The sequence below is a fragment of the Lagenorhynchus albirostris genome, chromosome 14 (assembly GCF_949774975.1).
Source record: "Lagenorhynchus albirostris chromosome 14, mLagAlb1.1, whole genome shotgun sequence".
In the NCBI taxonomy this organism is placed as follows: domain Eukaryota; kingdom Metazoa; phylum Chordata; class Mammalia; order Artiodactyla; family Delphinidae; genus Lagenorhynchus; species Lagenorhynchus albirostris.
In genome coordinates, this window is record NC_083108.1 from 79,195,866 (window position 1) to 79,216,360 (window position 20,495).

The following is a 20,495-nucleotide window of genomic DNA, read 5'->3' on the forward strand; positions in this document are numbered from 1 at the left end:
TTATACGCATTTCTTTTCCTTTCACTTTAGTTTCCACTGGCTCCCTTGCTCAGCAGTATGCGCACCCTAATGCTACCTTGCACCCTCATACTCCACATCCTCAGCCTTCAGCCACCCCCACTGGACAGCAGCAAAGCCAACATGGTGGAAGCCATCCTGCACCCAGTCCTGTTCAGGTAAGGAGGAACTGAGAGGCCTTCACCAGAACTGCTTCATCGTTCTATTTATTGAGTGTTTTCTTCAGTGCCAGGCAAGATGCTAGGTACCACGTGATCAAAACACCGAGCAGCCCTGCCTCATGGAGCCAGTGTACAGCTCTGCAGGCTGTGCCCCCAGGTTTAAATCACCTTAAGGTACATATTGAGAATAAGGTGATGGGGTAAGTTCTGGAAACTTAACCAATATTGAAAAATCTAACATAAAGTAAGGAATTGGCTTGGAACTTTTTAAAAATCTCATTTCTAATGTTTACATGATGAGGGTGTTTGGTTTTTTTCCTATTAGCTTCTTTAATCATGTTTGTTAAGGAGGCACTTAAGGAGCTCTTTGACATCTGTCAGGCCCCTGGAGCAGTAGTCCTGTTTTACCACTGCTGGTTGAGGGCTTGTAGGCTGAGAATCAGGCTTGCAGCCCAGACAGGAATGTTTGTGAACAGGAGGCACCCCCACCCCAGCCCTGCTCCTACTCCCTGTGTATTCTCTGGTACCTGCCATTGCCCCTCATCTTAGATAGGCCCAGAGGGAGCCTGTTGTCATATGCAAAACTCAGCTTTGTGTGTGACCCTTAAACTGCTCTTCCTTAAAGAAAATTTTCTCAATTCTTTCCTGTTACTTTGCAGCACCATCAGCATCAGGCCGCCCAGGCTCTCCACCTGGCCAGTCCGCAGCAGCAGTCAGCCATTTACCATGCGGGGCTTGCACCAACCCCACCTTCCATGACACCTGCCTCCAATACACAGTCGCCACAGAATAGTTTTCCAACAGCACAACAGACCGTCTTTACGATTCATCCTTCTCATGTTCAGCCGGCTTATACCAATCCACCCCACATGGCCCATGTACCTCAGGTAAACCCGCTTTAGCCAACTTTCTGTGAAGACCAAGTAGGAAATGAAGGTTGTCAGATAAGCAGCAAAGAGCCAGCTGCTCTTCGAGCCAGGAACCCCTGTGTGTGATGCCATTTGCTTGTCTCCTTTTTTCCACTCAAATACATGTGATCTGGCCCTAAATGAATGTTTGTGTGGTTTTGTAATGGGATCAGTGCAGTTGCTGATTGGTCAGTCTTTTAACGTTTCCCAACTGAGACCTTAAAAATATCTTTGACTCTGGAATGCAACCTAATTCTTTCCTTGCTGTATCTGCTTTGCTATGTTTATATAGCTTCATTGCTATATATACGTATACATACATATATTCCCCCCCAACACAGACACACACACAGACACACACACAGACACACACACATACACACGAGTCTAGCAAGGAGGATGGGATTTCACAAATTCTCAACTCTGAGGTGACTACACTGGGCCTGACCACTTGAATGTTAGTCACATGAGTTCCTAAGAAATATCTGTACTTGTTTTCCCTGGCTGTTCCTACATCCGCTTTGACCATATGTTGTACTTCTTGAAAGGGCTTGGCCTTGTACATTCGTGCAGTGTAACTAACTTGAAGCTGGAAGCACCCAGGTGTTCCCATTTTTCTTAAAGAGCAGCCCTGGAAGCCCTTTGGAGCTCACCTCTAGCAAAAGCTTCTAAGGGTTGAAAGGTGTGGTTGCTTTCTGCATCAGCTACTGACAAAAGTCCAATGCAATCCAGGGCCAATTTGGATTGTCTTAATGAGAAGGAGCTGCACCGAAGTTGGGCTCCAACACTGTCCTTTTAGGCCCTCCCTAGAGCTGTTAAGGGTGAATTGGCTGTATTTGTTGTCTCTTTTTGCTGCTTTCATAACAGAACTCTTCTGGGTCTGTTAGCCTGCCTCACTGAACTCTGTTTCATGTCAAGCAGTGCACCACTGAGGCTCTGGCGTGGTGGGGCTGGAGATGGTGCTCAGTTGGAGCTAACTCTCAGAGGCGACCTTGTAACTAGCGTTCCACAGCTCTGGGAAGTTCGGGCATTCTCCCCAGCAAACGTGTAGGTTCTGTAGTGTGGCGCACTGCAGTGGATGATTTGCTTTTGATGGTGGGGAGGGGAGCCGGTTTGGTCAGGTGTGGGGCAGCATGGTTTGGCTGAACCAGGAGCTTTATGAGACCAGGGGGCCTGTAGATGTCTAGTAGAGGCTGGTGGCTAAGTAGGTATGTGAATTTACATGTAAGTTGGGGTTCCTAAAACCTCACTTTTGTGCTTTTGTGCTGAAAGAGCAACAAGGTTAATATTTGCAGGGAAGCCCAGATATGCCCTGGGTCCCTTTGAATATGTAAGAATCAAAACAGCATTTCATTCAAGGCTTATCCTGGTCTAGAACAGTGCACAGCATGGGAGGCAGGAAACGAGAGCTCTTCCTGGCTCTGCCAATTCCCTGCAGAGCTGCGATCCAGCTATTTGGGCTGACTAAAACCTTTCCAACTTGACAGTGAGACCAGGTTGAACTCATTATCACCTGGTACAGAGAGACACTGGCCTGGACCAGATAATTTTAGATTACCCCTTCCCACCTCACTGGAGCCATTCAACTGCAACTCCTGCTGCTGCTGCTCTATCAGCGGATTTTTCAGCAGAGCAAAGGGGCCTGAGAGGCTTTTCTTACTGCCTTGACTCATTGTTCACTGAGGTGTGCTGGTGAGCAGGCAAGAAGCAGAGGGGGAAAGGCAGAGAGAACCTAGAACAAAGTTAACAGTCCCTGCTTATAATGTAATAATCTGCTTTCTTACTTGAAAGAGATGTTATCTGTAAAACTAATTCAGGCCCCACATGGAAGCCAGAGTCTAAAGCATCATTGCAGGTAGCCTCCTATTAATTTGAGAAAGCTGCGCTTGGATCAGGGATATTTGTGAAGACCTTGCCCCATACATAGAATCCAGTCCTCAGAAATGTTGAAGGCTAGGACACTGCAGCCCTGACTTTTACCCAGGCTCGCTGGGTGCCTGCTCCCTCAGCCTTGCAGGATCTGCCAGAGGGTGAAGCATGTCTATAGGTCAACTGATGGATCCACTAGGGAATGTCCCCAGAGGAAAGAAAGGGCCCTGAGGGCCCACTGTTGCCCTTTCCTGAGAGCCCCAACCCAGTGAAAGGGACACAGTTGACATGTTGTTTAAGCTGGAGATGTTGCCTGTATGCGTAAAAGAGCTCTCTGTTTCAGGCTCATGTACAGTCAGGAATGGTTCCTTCTCATCCAACTGCCCATGCGCCAATGATGCTAATGACGACACAGCCACCCGGCGGTCCCCAGGCCGCCCTCGCTCAAAGTGCACTACAGCCCATTCCAGTCTCGACAACAGCGCATTTCCCCTATATGACGCACCCTTCAGGTGAGGCGTGTGTGTGCAGGGGCCGCCGGGCACCCCAAAGCATTCTGCTCGCACAGGTCGAATGGCAGGCCGGGCCAGCGCTTCAAGCCCCGCATCTGAGAACTAGCAAGACCCGTCAGAGTGTACACAGTAGGGACTGTGATGATCAGTTCAGTGTCAGGGCCTGAGGCTTCCGGGAGCCTAGTGTGTGTGTGTTCTGATGGTATACAGGATTTGGCTTGATGAGAAGCAGCAGCAGCATTCTGTGTAGCTGATGCATGCTTAGGACTCAGTTGGCCTTCCTTGTTATGATAGGTTGGACAGGGCAGTGTTTTCCTTCCTGAGTCCCAACAGTCTGACATGTGGGGGGTTACTACCATGGCAGAGTTTGATTGTAGCTCTGGAGACTACCACTGATGAGATAAGTGCTGTGTATGGATTGGTTTCGAGTATAGTATTAGCTCCAGTCTATGCCCTGACAGGTAGAGAATGCCCCGTGATTGTGCTCTAATACTTGATGGTGGCCATGGCGATATTTCACAGTCTAACCTGTTATTCTGAAAGCAATATTGGTGCTTGGCTATTATTTGGGGAGGGGATATGTTAAGGCCTTTTTTGTACCCCATGAGCAACAACTCCTCTGGGAGTTTTATCTGAAATGGTTTTATGTCTAACTGGTTTGTTTCTACCCACCCACCTACCTTCTCCCCCTTTTGGTACAGATGCGGGGGGGTGGGAAGGGTAAAGAGTGAATTAAATTTTGAGTCTTGTTCAGGTAGCACAAGGATAGCTTTACAGACATGTGCTGCAGAGACACTAGGCTAATGTGCGGTGTTGCCAGTTTTCTGTTTAAATATTCACTTTTCTTTTTTACAGTACAAGCCCACCACCAACAGCAGTTGTAAGGCTGCCCTGGAGGAACCGAAAGGCCAAATTCCCTCCTCCCTTCTACTGCTTCTACCAACTGGAAGCACAGAAAACTAGAATTTCATTTATTTTGTTTTTAAAAAATATATGTTGATTTCTTGTAACATCCAATAGGAATGCTAACAGTTCACTTGCAGTGGAAGATATTTGGACCGAGTAGAGGCATTTAGGAACTTGTGGGCTGTTCCATAATTCCATACGCTGTTTCCAAGTCCCGCAAGTACCCCAGCTCTGCTTGCTGAAACTGGAAGTTATTTATTTTTTAATGACCCTTGAAAGTCATGAACACATCAGCTAGCAAAAGAAGTAACAAGAGTGATTCTTGCTGCTATTACTGCTTTAAAAAAAAAAAAAATCAAGACTTGGAACGCCCTTTTACTAAACTTGACAAAGGTTCAGTAAATTCTTACCGTCAAACTGACGGATTATTATTTATAAATCAAGTTTGATGAAGTAATCACTGTCTACAGTGGTTCAAGTTTTAAGTTAAGGGAAAAACTTTTACTTTGTAGATAATATAAAATAAAAACTTTAAAAAAATCAAAAAATAAAAAAAGTTTTAAAAACTGATATCAAGTTAATGTGTGTTTGTATGAGCTATTTCCATTGTAGGATACTGAATATCAGGGCAGGAGGGCTGACTCTGCTGTCTTAATACCTCGAAGGTTAGCTGTCAAATGACTTTTCTTCTTCACCTTTAGTTCTGGTTCAAGGTATCTCTAGAAAAAGACAAGACTGAGAGATGTTCTCTTTGGTGGCTAGAGGTCTGCTTCAGAAGGAGGAAGGCTGGCCAGAGTTGGGCAGTGCCGAAAGTCCACATCCTCACCCTGACGCTGATTCTGTAAGCTTCCTTTTTAATATCTCCTGAACCCAAATGAGTTAGTCAGAAGTTGTCCTGATTCAGGCATCTGTCTGTTTTACCAGTAGGGGGCAGGAGACACACACACACCTGTAATAAAGAAATCCAGAGGGCTGAAAAGGTGCAGCGATGTACAAAATAGCATACTCCTGTAGACCCCTAAGCATTCGTTAATGTCTTCAGTTTGTGGGAGCAGGACAAATAGGAAAAGCAAGTATTTTGCAGAGACTACAGTCATAATAGATAGATAGAGCCTTTAAATACTGTGGTACCAAATCAAGATTCTGAAAACTTTGTTTTAATTCACATGTAGCAATTTGTACATTTTAGCAAAATTTGCATTCTTCAAGAATAAGTTACTTATACAGTACATAAACAATGCATACAAATTTGCCAAATACCTTCTGCCTATAATGATACAAGATGAATCCATTTTCTGTGTTGTCATTACAACGTGCTGCTTATTCCGCTAAACACTGGATGTCAGATGTGTCCTTGTTAAGAGTCAGTGGATAATAAACTATCAAGTTCCTCTAGCCTGTGGGAGATGTTAGCGTTCACATGACATTTGTGATAACAGACTTAGCCCTGAATAATAGCATAAAGGAATCTAAGGCAACCCTTAGGGAAGGGTTCAAGGCCTTGATTTTAAGTTAAGAAACTGTTATGTAAAAATAGTGTTCTCTGGTTTAAGATTTTAATGATTGCTATTCCTTTCTCCTACACGGTCCAGAAATGATCAAAGGCAGAAGATTTATACCAGATAAAGCCATATGGATTGCTGGTCTAAAATTCAAGGCAGGTTAGTTGACTTAATTCTTTGGTGCTGGTGACTGTTAGTTTGTAAAAGTTCATTGAAGTCAGGCGAAGGAGGTGATGATGCTGGGAGCAGTTAAGCTATCCTTGTTGTCTGTAATTAGAGATAACTGGAGGGCTTGTGATGCTTACTGTCCAACTGGCACTCAAGAGTCTGGCTCTCAGTAGAGGCTGCTGGCTTGGCCTCTTGCCGCCAGCAGTGGTCACATTGAGGCTGGAAAGAGGGTGGTGGAATGTGCTATGACTGCGGTGGGCTGGCTGCAGCCGTCAGGGTTGCTGCCTCACTGCCTGTGACAGCATCAAGCCCAGGGACCCACTGCCCCCGTTCCTCCAGCTCAACCTGCTCTAGCAGAAAGAAAAGGCATTGACTTAGTGTCGCTTCTTCCCAGGCCATGAGGGGCCTTTTTGTCGGAATGTATTTGAGCTGTCCTGGTAACTCAGACACATTTAGTAAATAAATGTTTTTCTTGAACATTTTACACTGATGCAGTCTGGAAGTGGATGACTGTGTCACAGATTCTGAGCTTGTACTTTGTAGCCAGTCGGTCAGAGCTGCTGACTTGCTGTGCCTGGCTTGCCTCTTGGCACTACCTGAGAATTGTATGTTGAGCGCCTGTTAAGAAGTGAGTGCCCCTGGCTTGTGGATATCATATCCCAGATGTCTGTTTATCCTTCTGGTTGGAGGGAGGGAACTTACTTGTCTGGTTCATTGTCTGCTTGGCCCCTTTCCTGTGCAGACAGGGGAAAATCTGTACCAGTGACTTGTCAGCATTTACTTTCTATGATGAGCTTTCTCTTGTAAAAGAGAAATCCAAAACAGTGCTTACTCCTGGTCTACACTTTGCTTAGCATTCATTAATCAGACCTGCTTGATGTGTAGAAAATATGGCCCTTAGAAATAGACAACTCTAGATCAGGGTTGGTTATGCTTTACCGTCTGTGAAAACACCCAGGACTGTTGGTTTTATCTGTATATATAAGGTGGGGGGAGGGGCACGCCACACAGCTTGCAGGATCTCAGTTCCCTGACCAGGGGTGGAACCCACGCCCCCTACAGGGGAAGCACAGAGCCCTACCACTGGACCACCAGGGAAGTCCCAGGAGTGTTGGTTTTAAAAGTGGAAGAGAGGTGGCTCCTGACCTCCCTGCTTCTCCCAAAGTCTGACCTCTGACCTCTTGGAGTGGAGAACGGCTGGAGGGAACAGACACACGCCTCACCCCAGATAAGGCAGGCAAGTAGTTAGTTTAGGCCAAGGTTTAATTTTAGCTTTTGACTGATGTATGTATAAATGTTAAGCTGCGCTGAACTCCCAGTTTCCTAGAAGCCACTTCAAGGAGCCCAGTGGCTATACTGAACGGCTCTGCTCGCACCCACAAGCAGCTGACTCCACTCGGTCACTGCCTCCCTTGTTTCTGAGCCTCTGCATGAAAGTTCTGGGAGGAGCCAGCCCCCATGAATTGTATCACTTGTGAAAGGCAAGTATAGATGGAGATTTGACTGCAGGACCTCCCTGCATGGTAGAGGTTATGTGTGCCTATGTATACATGCACACATGCTTCATCAGATGAAGCAGTGGTTACTGCTGGAACAGAACACTGATTGTGGGCTATTGAAGGAGTTTCTCATTAGCTGTGGCACCAGATTCCTAGCTTCCATTTTGGCTCAAGAATGAGCCTAAAACCTTGTGGGATAATTTAATAAGCCTTTAGACACTTGGAGGCTCTGAGCCAGCCCTGCTGGTGAAGGATTTACTAGAAAGGGCCCAGCAGCGGCCCAGCAGCCCTTTATTCCTTTTTCCTTGCCCCTCCCTTACCCCTCAGTTTAACTCTCACCATAAAGCTGCTGTAAACCAGAATCCAGTTTTTTATTCATAAGGCACCAGGGTGGAATTGTTCCTTGCCACCCTCCTATTTCAGTAATTGCCTGAATTTCCCTGAAAGGGTGACACACTTCACTTCTCTACATTTAGGAAGGACAGTGGCTCCTCAGCAACAGGTGACTGTCCTGAGGATGCAATAGACAAGGAAGCCAGGCATGCTGGCTCGAACCAGGAACTGGTCAAGTAGGATTTGCATAGCTGTCTCTGACTACAAAAATCGCATGGGTATTAGTTCAAACAGTGCAATGAAATAAGCAGTGGTTTAATTTTGAAACCTGAATCCTTTGAAAAATTAATCTGAGGTAAAAATGTTTAAAATCATTTTTGACCTTTAGCTTGTCCAACTGCCAGAACTTTGTCCTAAAGTTGAGAGTCGAAGCAGGATAGGTGTGGTCACCTGTGGCTTGGGTACAGCAGACCCGCCACGTGGACTGAAGCTATAAAGGGAAAAACCACAGGAGAATCCAGGGCTTGTTAGTGTTTTGGGCTTCCTGATGGGCCCCCTCCCCCCTCCCCAAGTAGAAAGTCTGCCAGCTGGGACAGTGTCAGTGAAAAAGAGAACAAGTTTCCACTGCCAACTCCAGCCCTCACCCCACTGCCCCCTCTAAGAGTGATGGCGCCTGGTCCTAGGGACCCAGGGCAGGAGCTGGCGACATCCACGAACAAGAACTACATCTGTAAACAATAAGGAGAAAGCCAGGTGAGAATGGAACTTCTAGGAGGCCCTTTAACAGGCCTAATTGAAGGGTCACATCCAAACTGGAATGAACAGTTAACAGTGTCCCTTAAATCTCTCTCTGGAAGGAAGGAAAGAAAGTTACATTCAGAAGTTCACATCTCTACTTGCTTGTGCTTCTCAGGGGCCTCTGGGAGGCCTGTCAGAGAGGCGTGTACTGATTGTCTATGGCCCGCAGGTGGCTCCGGGAGGAGGAGTCCATTTCATAGTCCGAGTCCCGGGCTCGACTGGTGGGCTCGGGCTCCAGGTGCCGCAGGCTGTTGGCCAGTTCCTCAGGCGAAGGCACCAGGTGGAAGATCTGCTCTGGGGGAGAGGACCGGCCTGGGAGACCCTCTGGGCCGAGCCCCCGTGGACAGCCAGAAGCGCTAAGGTGGGGAAGGCCCAGCTCTGAATCCCAGCGAGAGAGGGAGAAAGGGAACAGGACAGTGTTGGAGGAACCTGGGGGACAAGTGACCAAGAGAGAGACCACACTGTCAGTCTTAACGGGGTGGAGGCAAGTGTTGGAAGGACACAACACGAGGTCTCGGTTCCCAGTGCCACCACCCCCTTTATCAAGGGGCATTAGGGTCACACCTGGCGGCTGGGAGACGACTACCACATAGCTGGACAGCCGGACGTCACAGGCAGCCCCGCACTCGAGTGGGATGGGTGAGCGCTGGAAGTGGTGGAGCATGTCCACAACCGAGGGGAAGTGGAGGTGTTGCACGCGACACTGGCCCCGCTCAGTCAGTGACAGGCGCAGGTGCTGCAGGAGAGGAGGACGGTAGGCTCAGGCATTGGCCCCTAAGGGCCTTGAACCTGGCCAGGGTGCAGCCCACCTGCCTCGCCCCATACCTTGGCTATGCCCTGGAAGTTGAACGTGAGCACGTACTCCCCACGCCGAGTCTCACTCTGCCGTACCAGGAACACTCCATGAGCGTCAGGACCCTGCAGCTGAACCAGCTGAGCTGCCTTCACTCGGGAGATGGGGCCATGGAACCAGGGGTAGCAGGACAGGAAGTGATCTGTTTTCTGGCAGGCTGGATCCAGCAACCCCCCAGGAGAAGCACCTGATAGAGAAGGAGACAGGTGACGGTGATCCTTTGTGTGTGCCTTATGTCCTGGGCTGAGTTCCGACACACCGGAGGACAAAGGCCCTGACCCCTCACCTTGGTTCAAGGAATCTGTGCTTCCCCTTGGAGAGTTAGATGTGCCGGGCTCTAAGGCTGAGGGAATATGCATCTCTGGGTCTGTGCTGAGTCTGCTGGAGAAGGGTTGGGGTTAAGAATCTGGGTAGGTCAGGAGGAGCAGTAAAAGCTGTGCCAGGAGTGGGGCCCTAGGGTCTCACCCTTGGCCTGCGCACTCCCGGAGCTCGGCCATCCATGAGTTCAGCTGCTGCTCATCTCCCACCTCAAAGATGATGTCTGTCCGATCCTTCACCTGGCAGGGAGGGAGGGGAGAGCTGGGTGGGATCCCTGAGGTCTGTGTCTATTCCTCCCAGGTGTGGAAAGCTGTCACTCACCTTCAGCACAAAGGTGTAGAGGTTGTCAGGCATCTCGAGACGTGTGCATCGCCGAATCTCCTGGATGCTGGAGCAGGCTGCTTGTAGCTTGGGCTTTGAACTCTAGGAGACCAAGGCAGACATTCAAGGCCTGTCTCTGATGGCCCTTCACCCACCCAGGCCTCCCCAGGGGCTAGCTTGCTGAGTGCATGCTCGTGGTGCTGCTGAGCAGGCACCCCAAGCCTGGAGTGCGTCCTAGCATTCTGCCTTGCAGGAGCCTGCAGAGGGCCCTCTGCCTGTAGCCACAGCACCATCTCCCCCGACCCCAACACACACACACACACACACACACACACACACACACACATTGAGCTCCGCAGCACCCGATGTGGCCTAAGGGCCAACCTCTGCTTCACCTGGACCTGTGGACATTCCAGCTCTGACATGTCTGTTGGCTGACACCTGTTTCTCTTCCCACTGGTGGAGCAAAACCCCCCAACCCCCTACCCTTGCCAGTCACAGTGGCTGCTGGCCACCTCATCGCAGTAAACCCAGAGAGTGGACGTGAGGGTATCCAACCCAAGTTCCCTCTAATGGTGCTGGCTGACTCTGCCTGGGGGCCCAGGACTTTATCATACCTTTAGCTCCGCTCCTCCGCAGCCTTAGGAAGCAGATACTATCACCACATCTTAAAAAGAACCTCAAATCTTGGAAGTAAAGTCATTTGCCCCACACCTAGCTAATCTGTCCTGCGTTCAGGTCTTAGGGCAAGGAGGGGGTTGGCAGAGTAGCTTAGCTATGGGCTCTTGGGGCTTTTTTGCCAATGTGCCCAAAGGGGCAAAGCCTGGCATGGCTGGCCTCAATTACAGCCAGCCAGAAGCCCACACAAAACCTGGGGCCCAGCAGTCTCCCATGACATTCAACACACGTGGGGCTCAGAGTGGGTGGGAGATGACCCCCTACCTTTTTGCCAGCAAAAGGGTCCTGACTGCACCTGGCTGACCCTGCAGATGCTTGTTCCCGGGGCCCAGGAGCTCTCATCGTTTTCTCAGAAAGGAGATCACCCCTTCACTGCCCCCATCTCCTCCACTTCCTCCTGTGATAAGACTGGTAAGATTGTTTCTCTGGGGTCATGAGATGATCGATGGCTGCTTCCAGCAGAGGCCAAAAGAAGATAAGAGTGTGGGGGAAGGAGCAAGATGTGGGAAATGGACAGAGGAGACCCAACTGGGCCCTCCTCCCTCCAGCAGCTTTTCCTAAGAGCCAGGAGACAGACAGCAAGGCGCACCTGGAGATACCACAGCTCTCACCAAGGCAGTGCCGGCTGGGGAGGAGGAAACAAGAGGCAGGAACAAAGGTGAGTTCCAGGCACAGTGGCTTTGGCAGACCTGACCTCCATGAGGGGCTGACTTTTCAAAAGGTGGTGCAAGAGTCAGTCCTTAAAGCCATACGCTTAAGCATGCTCCAGACACACAGGTGCCAGGGTTCTGATAGAAGGATGGTGACCCCAGGACTGGGCAGCCTGGCAAGAGAGGGTTGGTCAAACTGGGGCTCTTCCTGGTCCAGGCCCACTCCCAGAAGGTCTTGGAGCTGCCAGTCCTGCCCTGGTTGTTGGACACAGCAGTCTGGGGAGAACAGCTCTGGGAACAAGCTCAGAGAGGTTGCACAGCTAGTAAATCCCAGCCCTAAGTGATCAGCACTAGCCAGGGCATCTTCACCCTTCAAGTTCTTATATGTCCCCCACGACCAAGTTCCTCAGCCTGGGAGCCTCGCCTGGCACCTACACAAGCACTGGACACGCTGGAGCGCATGGGAAGCAGGGCCTCTGCTCTCCCAGCAGCTTTCACTGTCAGCGAGCCCCTCTGTCTCTATTTCCCGTCTGCAAAACGGGTTAGGTGCAGAGGGCTCCTTCCTTCTCTTGCTTTTGCAGTCGGCCCTGCCTGGACCCCCAGCCTCCCCACTGTCTCTAGGCCCTCAGCATCACTGGGAGGAAGCGGGCCAGGCCGAGAGGGTAACAGGCCTCATCTCCCTTTCAGTTCTGCTCTGGGTCCTGGGCCCTGCCCCCAGTGTGAGTGCCCAGATTACTGGCAGAGCCTGGTTTCACTCTGGAAGTGGGGCCCTCCATGCCAGCTTCACCCCCAGCAGCTGAGGAACCGCTGACCTGACAGGCAGTGAAGAGAGCATTCCCCTCCTCCCCCCACAGCCAACCCTGGCCGCACAGACGTCCTGGCTCCCCTCTGCCTGCTGGCTGAGCGTGATACGGGTTCTTTGGTGTCTTCATGGTGGCCCAGGCTCACACAACCCCAGAGGCTGAGCCGGGGGCTGAACCCCAGCCTGCCAAGGACCAGAGCCAGTGCATCTAACTACCATGCTGCCTGGTGGGGGAGATGCGAGGGGCTCTGCCCAGATTGGAGGGGCAATTGAGAGCACAGGGACAGACATCCCCACCTATGGCCACAGCCCTAGCTGGACAGTCCAGAGCAGGACTTGTGAGCGCTGGTCACTGTGTGGATGGACCAGTGGGTGCCTTTCTGACTGAACAATGTGATGGAACAGAGCTCTGCTGGAGAGAGCCGAGCCCGAACCGCAGCCGCAGGAACACTTGGGGCTTCAGGTTCCCCTCCTCTCACACACCCTCTATTCCACCTGCCACGCAGAGCAAGCCAGGCCAGCAGCTGCTCTCTGGACCCACCTCAGAGTCACACTGTGCTTGGGTGATCAAAATGACCAGACCGTCCCAGTGTTTGCAGTACAGGCGGTAGTAGACTGTCACCCGCCACATCCTGCATCATCCCTGCTGGGGAGCTCTCGTTCTTAGCTCCAGTGGCCACTGTGCCTCCAGTGGTAATCCATTTCCTTGTTTGCTCTGGCTGCTAGGAAGCGTAAAGACAAAGCTGTAGACCGGCTCTGACACTGTCCTCACAGTAGGGCTTGCATTTCTAGAGCTAACTTTATCCAGGCTTTTTAATTTTTCTTATTCCTCTAGGCACTAGGGTTCAGCCTTGACCCTACCCTTCTTGTATAACCTTGGACAAGCAACTCAGCCCTCCGTGCCTTAGTCTTGTCATATGTATGTATGGTGGAAATATTTAATAGTCCCTCTCTTTTCACAGGGTTGGTATGGTGATGGGTGAACTATATATTGCAAGTGAAAGAAATACCTGATAAACAGCTGTTGTTAAATTTCCAGGCTGGGGCCAGCCAAGATGGGAAAAGCCTGCTTGGGTTGACTGCTGCGTTACAGTGCTCCCGTGTCACAGGACTGCAGTACGGCAGCATTACAGTGCTCCTGTGTCACGTACAGGACTACAGCTTCCCCTGAGCACACACCTGCTTTCTCTCAACCTTACAGACCCTGTTTGTAATGTGCTCCCTTTCTACCTGCAACGAAGTTATAACCTCCCTCCCTACGTACATACCCTAAGTAGGATAAAAGGGGAGAGTAATGGAATGTAATTGATACTAAAATAAAATGTATATATCACTGTGACTATGCATATAACACACAGTGAACTACTCAGGTGCTTCTGGGTTTGAAGAGATCAAGGACATGAAGGTGCCAGAGGGTGGGTAGGGTGATCCCTGAAAGGACAATTAGTCTGTTCAGTGGACATGGCAGGAAGTTCCATGTGCTTCTACACAAGACAGAGCAAAATTCTGGCCCTAGGTTTGTTCTCATGCTTTTGGAGGGCGTTTTGGTCAGCTCTGCCTAGCCCACGGGTTCATCCGGTCCTCCTAAGCTCCCACTGTCCAAGGACTCCTTTCTCCCATGGCAGGGGGCCGGGGGCGGGCGGCCTTTTGGGCCTCGAATCTGCCTGGAGGGGATGAGAGGATGACTGGGACCAGACCTGGCCTTTCTCTGGAGGCCCTGCCTTCCCTAAACCTGCTGCCACTCCCTGTGTGCTCAGGGGCGGGGATGGCCCATCCAGAGTCTTCCAGGGTACTGGGCTGTACCCCGCTCTGCCGTGTACTCATGGCCATTCATACCCACAAGACCCCGGCAGAGGTGCCGGTGCCCCAGCAGGAACCAAATACACACAGGATCACAGAGCTGTGAGCGCTCCCAGAGAAGGGAGACAGACACCCAACAGGCAGGGGACGGTAAGGGCCAGGACAGGCGGGTGGGAAGGCAGTGAGTGAGCTTCCCAGGTAGGTGCCAGGATGACCCTGGCAAAGGCCCTGAGGTGGGGAAGCACAAAGGCACAGTGAGACTGGCATGCAGTGAGGCAGTCCCCACGGGACCTTGAGGCTGTGGGAGTCCGTCGGCTTATTCTAAGGTGGAGCTGTGGAGGTGGGCAGCTGACGCTCACATTAAATACTTGGGCAGAAGCAGGCCAGCTAGTTGGGCCCGACCCTGCTCTTACCCGCTGCCTCCGTGGGAGGCTGGAGGGGAAGACAACATCCAATTCACACCCAAGCAGTAAAGGGCCTGGCACGGAGGGTCCCGTGGTATGGCAGGCCGAGCCCTCACAATGGCCTTATTGCATCCACTGTAGGGGCCTTTATCCTTCAAGGGAAAGCCTTGAGGGGAGGCCTCCCACCACCATCTGGAATCCCCCAGGCCACACCAGCCCCTTAGAAGTCTTGCCTCTCCCAGGGTTTTGGGACCCTCATTCCTGTCCTATAAAGAGCAGCAATGGGACAGGAAGTAGGACATAGTATACAGCCCGAAGGTCTAGGTCCAAGCCACACTCCTCTGCCATGGCCCTCATGCCCTCAAGGTAGCATCCCCATGGCCTGGAGGCAAGGTTAGACGAGCCCTAGCTCCACCACTTACTACCTTTGGGATCTTGGGCGTGGCACTAACTGGCAGCCTCAGTTTTCTCTTTGGTAGCGTGGGAACAGTAAGCAGACTCCAGGAGGAGGAGGATGAGAGTGCAGTCTTTGATGGGGGCCTGAAAACTTAAAGGCCCAGAAGAAATTCTAGATCCCAGTCATGGATAACTGAGTCCCCCAACCCCAGGCCACAGCCCAGAATCGATACTGCCTGTATGGATGAATGAACAAATGGACGAAAAAACATTATGGGAAAGGCTTAATCATGTCTTACTGATTGTATCAAAACAACCTTAAAAAAAAAAAAGAAAATACTCTGTCTTGTTCCAAAAATTTTAGTCGGGTTATAGGGATACTCAGAGTGGGAAGGGAGACAACTGCTAGAACACAGACCAGAGTTTCACTTGCCACCAATTTGATTCTGAGCTTCCTGGCAGCCAGTGCAAAGAGGGATTCCCCAAGAGAAGGCAGCCTCTTGTGCATGGAGAATCACGTGCACAGTAGTACATTAAAGGCTCTGAGAAGACCTGAAGCAGAGAAACCTGAACCCATGTGTTCCCTAGACTTTGGCCACCCTGTGTCCTGCTCAGAAGCCTCTCTGGGGTCTGCACAACCACCGCAAGCAACATTGCCATCCTGGTTTTTGGGAATTAGACAGTCCTGGCTTTGAGTCCCAGCTCTGCCTCATCTTCCATGGACAAGTGACTCACCTCTCCTAGCCTCAGTCTCCACTTTTGTAAGGTGGGGTAATAGTGCCCCTACCTTCCGTGAGAATTTGGCAATACAGTGTGTGCAGGGTATGGAAAGGTCCCTGGGGACACGGTACAAGGTGGGGATGAGCACAGGGCCTTAGGAATGCAGTCTTAGGAATACCTGATCTGCTCAGCAGTGAACAGAAGGAATACCTGATCTGCTCAGAAGCGAACAGCCCCTCCTGAGGAAGCTTTCAGCTTTCACAGCTATTTTTCCACAAGACCATGAGCCCAAGGCAGCCTCCCTGCTCCCTTTCCATCTTTGTGTGTCCTCTGCAGGGCATAGAGTTAGCGGCTTTAAATGTTTGCTGAGCACTCTCCAAAGTGGAGAAGGTGGAGGAAAAGGCACTGGAGGCTAAGGGTACAGCAAGAGCTAACGTCCAGAGACCAGAAAGTACAGCCAAATCCACAAGCTGGCAGGGGAGTTTGCTGTGGCTAGAAATGGTACTAACAGACCCCCTCACACCACCCTTTAGTGAGCACCTACTATGTACCAGGCACTGGGGCCTGGGCTATCCATCCAGGACCCCTTTGAACTGCTGAATTCACAGGCCAGCACCATTTCCAGAAAATTCAAATTTCAAAGAAAAAAGCATCATATTGAGGAACGGAGGTGCCAGGACCAAAGAAGCAGGAAGGTCACTGTTTCAGGGTGGAGGGCAATCCTTGACATGACTATGGTGATACTTTGAGACCACCCTGCTCTGGGGCACCTGTCTGAAGAACAGTGGTGGGCGCCTCCCATGACCCCCCCCAACAGCCCATGAGGCTGGTGTTTTTATCCCCACTTGACAAATGAGGAGCCAAGGCTAAGGGAACCTCCTGGAGGGGCTGGTCACAACACAGGATGCACAACCAGCAGGCCTGGGTCCTCTGGAAGTCAGCCCGGGATCCGTGTTTAACGTGGGCCCTGGGTGCGTCTGGAACCCACGGCATCCGAGGGGAAGGCTGGGCAGGGGGGCCACACCCACCTCCCTCCCCTGCCCCCCTTTCCCCAGGCACAAGAGACTTGGAGGAGGGAGGGCTCAGTCCATCCCACAGCGGCAGAATGGTGGATGCTGGGGCAAGGGCTCTGGAACCAGCTGGCCTGGGGTCAAAGGGGGCGCTCACAGGGAGCCCCCACAAAGCGTGAGGCGTCAGAAAACAGGGTGACACCCTGAACCCCCTGCGAGATGAGCAGCATCAAAACTGAGTTGCTGGGCTTCCCTGGTGGCGCAGAGGTTGAGAGTTCGCCTGCCGATGCAGGGGACACGGGTTCGTGCCCCGGTCCGGGAAGATCCCACATGCCACGGAGCGGCTGGGCCCGTGAGCCATGGCCGCTGAGCCTGCGCGTCCGGAGCCTCTGCTCCGCAACAGGAGAGGCCACAACAGTGAGAGACCCGCGTACCGCAAAAAAAAAAAAAAGAAAAAGAAAAAAGAAACTGAGTTGCTGTCCATCAGTCCCGCCATTGCTACTCCCAGACACATCCAGAATCCAGCTACTTCCCATCCCCCTCCTCTGCTCACAACTCTCCTGTGGGCCCCATCTTGCTGGTCCTCGCCGTGGCCCATGAGACGCTGCATGACCTTGTTCTTGTTACCTCCTCAATCTCATCTACTGTTCCTCTCACTCCGATCCAGCCACACTGGCCTCCACTTCCTGCGATGTAGCAAGCACACTCCCACCTTGGGGCCTTTGTGCCTGCTGTTCCCTCTGTCTGAAAGGCAGTTTGCCCACATTTTCACAAATCGGGCTCCTCTCGGATTCAGGTCTCAGCTCAAGGGTCACCTCCTCAGGAAGGCCCTCCCTGACCAGGTGTCTAAATACAGAGTCACCATCACAGAACCCCTTTACTTCCTTCACTGCACTTGTCAACCTGTGAAATGCTCTCTGTGGGGACTTGTTCTTGTGGCATCCCCGGTACCGACCACGGTGCCTGGTAGGTTGTAGATGCTCACTTCATTCCTATACAGATATTCATCACCGGCCCCTTGTTCGCCAAGTATTGTGAGTGCTGGGGATAATAAGTAGGGCCCAGGATATGGCCCCCACTGCAGACCGCCCATCGCCATGAGGGCTCTGGAGGAGTGGCAGGGATACGTCAAAGCACGGTGATCGGGGCGAGGACGGAGGACACGAGGTTGGGCCTCCAGGGGCTCGAGCCGGCCAGGGGAGAGGACTGGCTGAGAGGAAGGCTCTGGACACCTCACGGAACACATCAGGCTCGTGTTACAGATGGAGGAACGGGGACCCTGAGAGGCAAAATCATTTGTCCCCGGCCACGGAGAAAGAAGCCAAGAAGAGCTGGGGCTCGGACCCTCGTCTGCCCAGCCCCAGAGCCCACACCACCCACCCCCATCCAGCCCATTCCTCCCAGCTCATGTTCTCTCCCACCACCAGGCCTGACCCAAACTGCGGGTCTCAGCAGAGAGAACCTCCCCTCCTCCAGGGAGCCTTCTCTGATCACCAAGTCGTGGTCAGTGCGATTCCTGTGCCTCTCCCTCGTCACGGGGCTTATCAGCCCTGGCCATAATTTCCTGAAGGTGCAGCTGCCCCCACCGCCTGCCTGGGAGTTCCTCGGGGGGTGGGGACAGGGCACCAGGCCTTGTTCCCAGCTGGGGCCCAGCACTGGGTCCAGCCCAGAGGAGGTACTTGGAAAGGGTTTGTCAGATGGATGGGTGAGTAGCTGCTAAGTGCCTGGGGCCCCAGCCCTCATGTCTCGGGAGCAGGGGCAGATGCAGGGGGTGTGGTGAGTTATCTCACCCCCTTGTTCCCCGGCTCCCTAGGGGGCAAAGCGAAGGCAATGAGCCCGTTCCAGGGGCTGAACAAATGTTGGAACTACAGGCCCCAGGTCACTTCCTTCCTCTGCCCCCAACCAGAGCCCCGCAACACACACACAGGCCCTTCGAGTGCCTGCTTCAGCCGCTTTTTCTCCGCGTGAGCCTGAGCAAATCACTTCACTTCGCTGTGCTTTTGTTTTCTCATCTGTAAAATGGGGGTGATGTTGGAGTGCAACCTCAGGGCTTCTGTACGTGAACCTGCCTGTCGCCCTGAGTACACAGGAGTCTCCCAGGTCTCCCCCTTGGTCTGCTCCCTGTTGCCTCAAGCTCCCTCTCCCCGCGGGGGAGCAGGAAAGGGATGGGAGAAGCTTCCTTAAAAGCCACATGGATCAAGTCAGTTTCCCCTTTCTGGCAAGTGAGAGCCCGCCAGTGCCAGAAGCAGAGCTTCTCCAGAGCCGACACTGACATGGTGAGACATCCCCCAAGCATAACCACCCTGCTCGGAGTCCCCAACATTTCGCCTCCCTCCTCTGGGTGGCAGCCCCAGATCCCACCCTGAGCGACCAAGCCTGAGGGTGGGGGCCTGCGCCCCCACTATCGGACCCAGAGAGGCCCTGTAGGAGGGGTAACCAGCCAGAGATGCTGAAACAGACAGCGGCTGGGGGCTCGTCTGAACCCCACCTGCAGTGAGCTCCCCCTCAAGCCTGTAAAAGTCCCCCCGCCCCGACATGTCCGAAAGACAGACTCTCAGTGACACAGACACAAAGCCCCTTCTGAGAGAGATGGCGACCACCCCCCCACACACACAATCACAGAGACTGGGACACAAAGCCCCTCTCAGATGCTGGAGCAACCATCCCCTCAGAGACAAACTCCCAGAGACAGAGACCCCCCATAGAGAGAGACAGCCCCGAACACACACACACAACCAGTCTGGGACCCCCTGACAGCCACTCAAACCCCTCCTGAGACGCGGGTGTCCTAGTTCACGCCGAGTGGTTGAGTGTGGATGACCCCGCTGTGAAGACGGGCAGGCACTTCCGCTCTGAGGCCGGCTGGGTGGGGGGGTCCGTGGCTTAAGAGGCACCACACCTGGAAGTCCCACTCCCTGCACCCCGTCACAGGCGTGGATGAACTGGCAAACCAAGGAGCTTACGGACCCCCCGGCACCTTCGCTAGCTGACCTCGCCTCCCCCCTCGGGGTGACAGTGGTCCAGGCCACATGGCCCGGCCTGGGGAGGCGTGTCCTGGGATGGGGCCTTGCAGAGGCGGGAACAGAGGAGCCAGTGCCACCACCCTCACTAGCCAGGCCACTTGTCCACACCTCCTAGGCCTCTCCCCGCTACACCTTTCCTCCACGCGGGGCACCACTCCGGGCCAAGACCTTTGGCAAATTAGGATCAACCACTTTCAGTCAGTTACCCGTCGCCCTGCCTGAGACGGTCTTGAGGACAGAGCGGTGTCTCTGTCTGGGAGCGCTGACTGGCACTTGGGCCTGGGCCGACCGTGGGTCCGGAGCAGGGTCGGGGCCCAGCCAGAACCCCACCCCCACCCCAGCCCCCCGCCGGCTGCAAAGCAGCTGCCACCAGCCCACGCCTTGGGCGACCGCATCCTGCTCCCAGTACCGCGCCAGGAATCCTCCCTGCCCCGCGTGGCCGAAGAGCTGCAAGGCCCGTGCACCCTGTCCCCATCCACCTTCATGCAGGCTACGCCTTCCTCTCGTAGTGCTGCTCCGGCTACCTCGGTGCCAGGACACCCCAGGCCTCGCGTACCGGGCTGTGGTCAGCCCCCAAGACAGGAATTCATGGCTCCTTGCCACGTGCCCAGGCCCCGAGCAGGAGGGGGCACACCGGCCCCGAACCTGGCACTGCTCCCTGGGCTCTCCTGCTGCACGGGAGGGTGTGCTCAGTGCTCTCGACGGGAAAGCAGAGGAGCACCTGAGTCTCACAGGGCCAGGGGTCCTGGAGCTGGCTGGCCCCCCAGGGCCTTTTGCGGCGGGCCCACCTCCCGGCCTCTCTGTGGAGCCAGCCCAGTGGGGGAAGCCCCTTGCCCCTGCAGCACA

The 20,495-nt window shown here is 52.9% G+C and overlaps 2 protein-coding genes across 43 annotated transcripts in view; one reads left to right on the top strand and one right to left on the bottom strand.

Moving 5' to 3' along the window:
- Positions 1–13,635, top strand: part of ATXN2 (ataxin 2) — a 127,612-nt gene extending 113,977 nt beyond the window's left edge. For 5 of the 33 annotated variants that reach the window (XM_060121365.1, XM_060121372.1, XM_060121364.1 and 2 more), the window contains 3 exons: positions 31–176; positions 839–1,066; positions 3,300–4,315. In XM_060121365.1, the coding sequence (XP_059977348.1) occupies positions 31–176; positions 839–1,066; positions 3,300–3,635 (710 nt within the window). In that variant the 3' untranslated portion in view covers positions 3,636–4,315. The other 28 variants (XM_060121362.1, XM_060121363.1, XM_060121370.1 and 25 more) reach the window with 26 other exon arrangements.
- The window catches only part of SH2B3 (SH2B adaptor protein 3), a 40,505-nt gene continuing 24,458 nt past the window's right edge, over positions 4,449–20,495 (bottom strand). Inside the window, exons 3-8 of one of the 10 annotated variants that reach the window (XR_009534797.1) lie at positions 10,167–10,268; positions 9,993–10,084; positions 9,500–9,908; positions 9,239–9,410; positions 8,259–8,366; positions 4,449–5,323 (exon numbers count right to left, since the gene is read on the bottom strand). Coding sequence is in view for 9 of the 10 variants with exons in the window: in XM_060121376.1 (XP_059977359.1) it covers positions 8,808–9,410; positions 9,500–9,908; positions 9,993–10,084; positions 10,167–10,268 (1,206 nt within the window). In the remaining variant the exon portion in view is untranslated. Of the gene's footprint in view, positions 5,324–5,509; positions 9,411–9,499; positions 9,909–9,992; positions 10,085–10,166; positions 10,269–20,495 lie in introns of those variants that run through there. The other 9 variants (XM_060121382.1, XM_060121384.1, XM_060121379.1 and 6 more) reach the window with 9 other exon arrangements.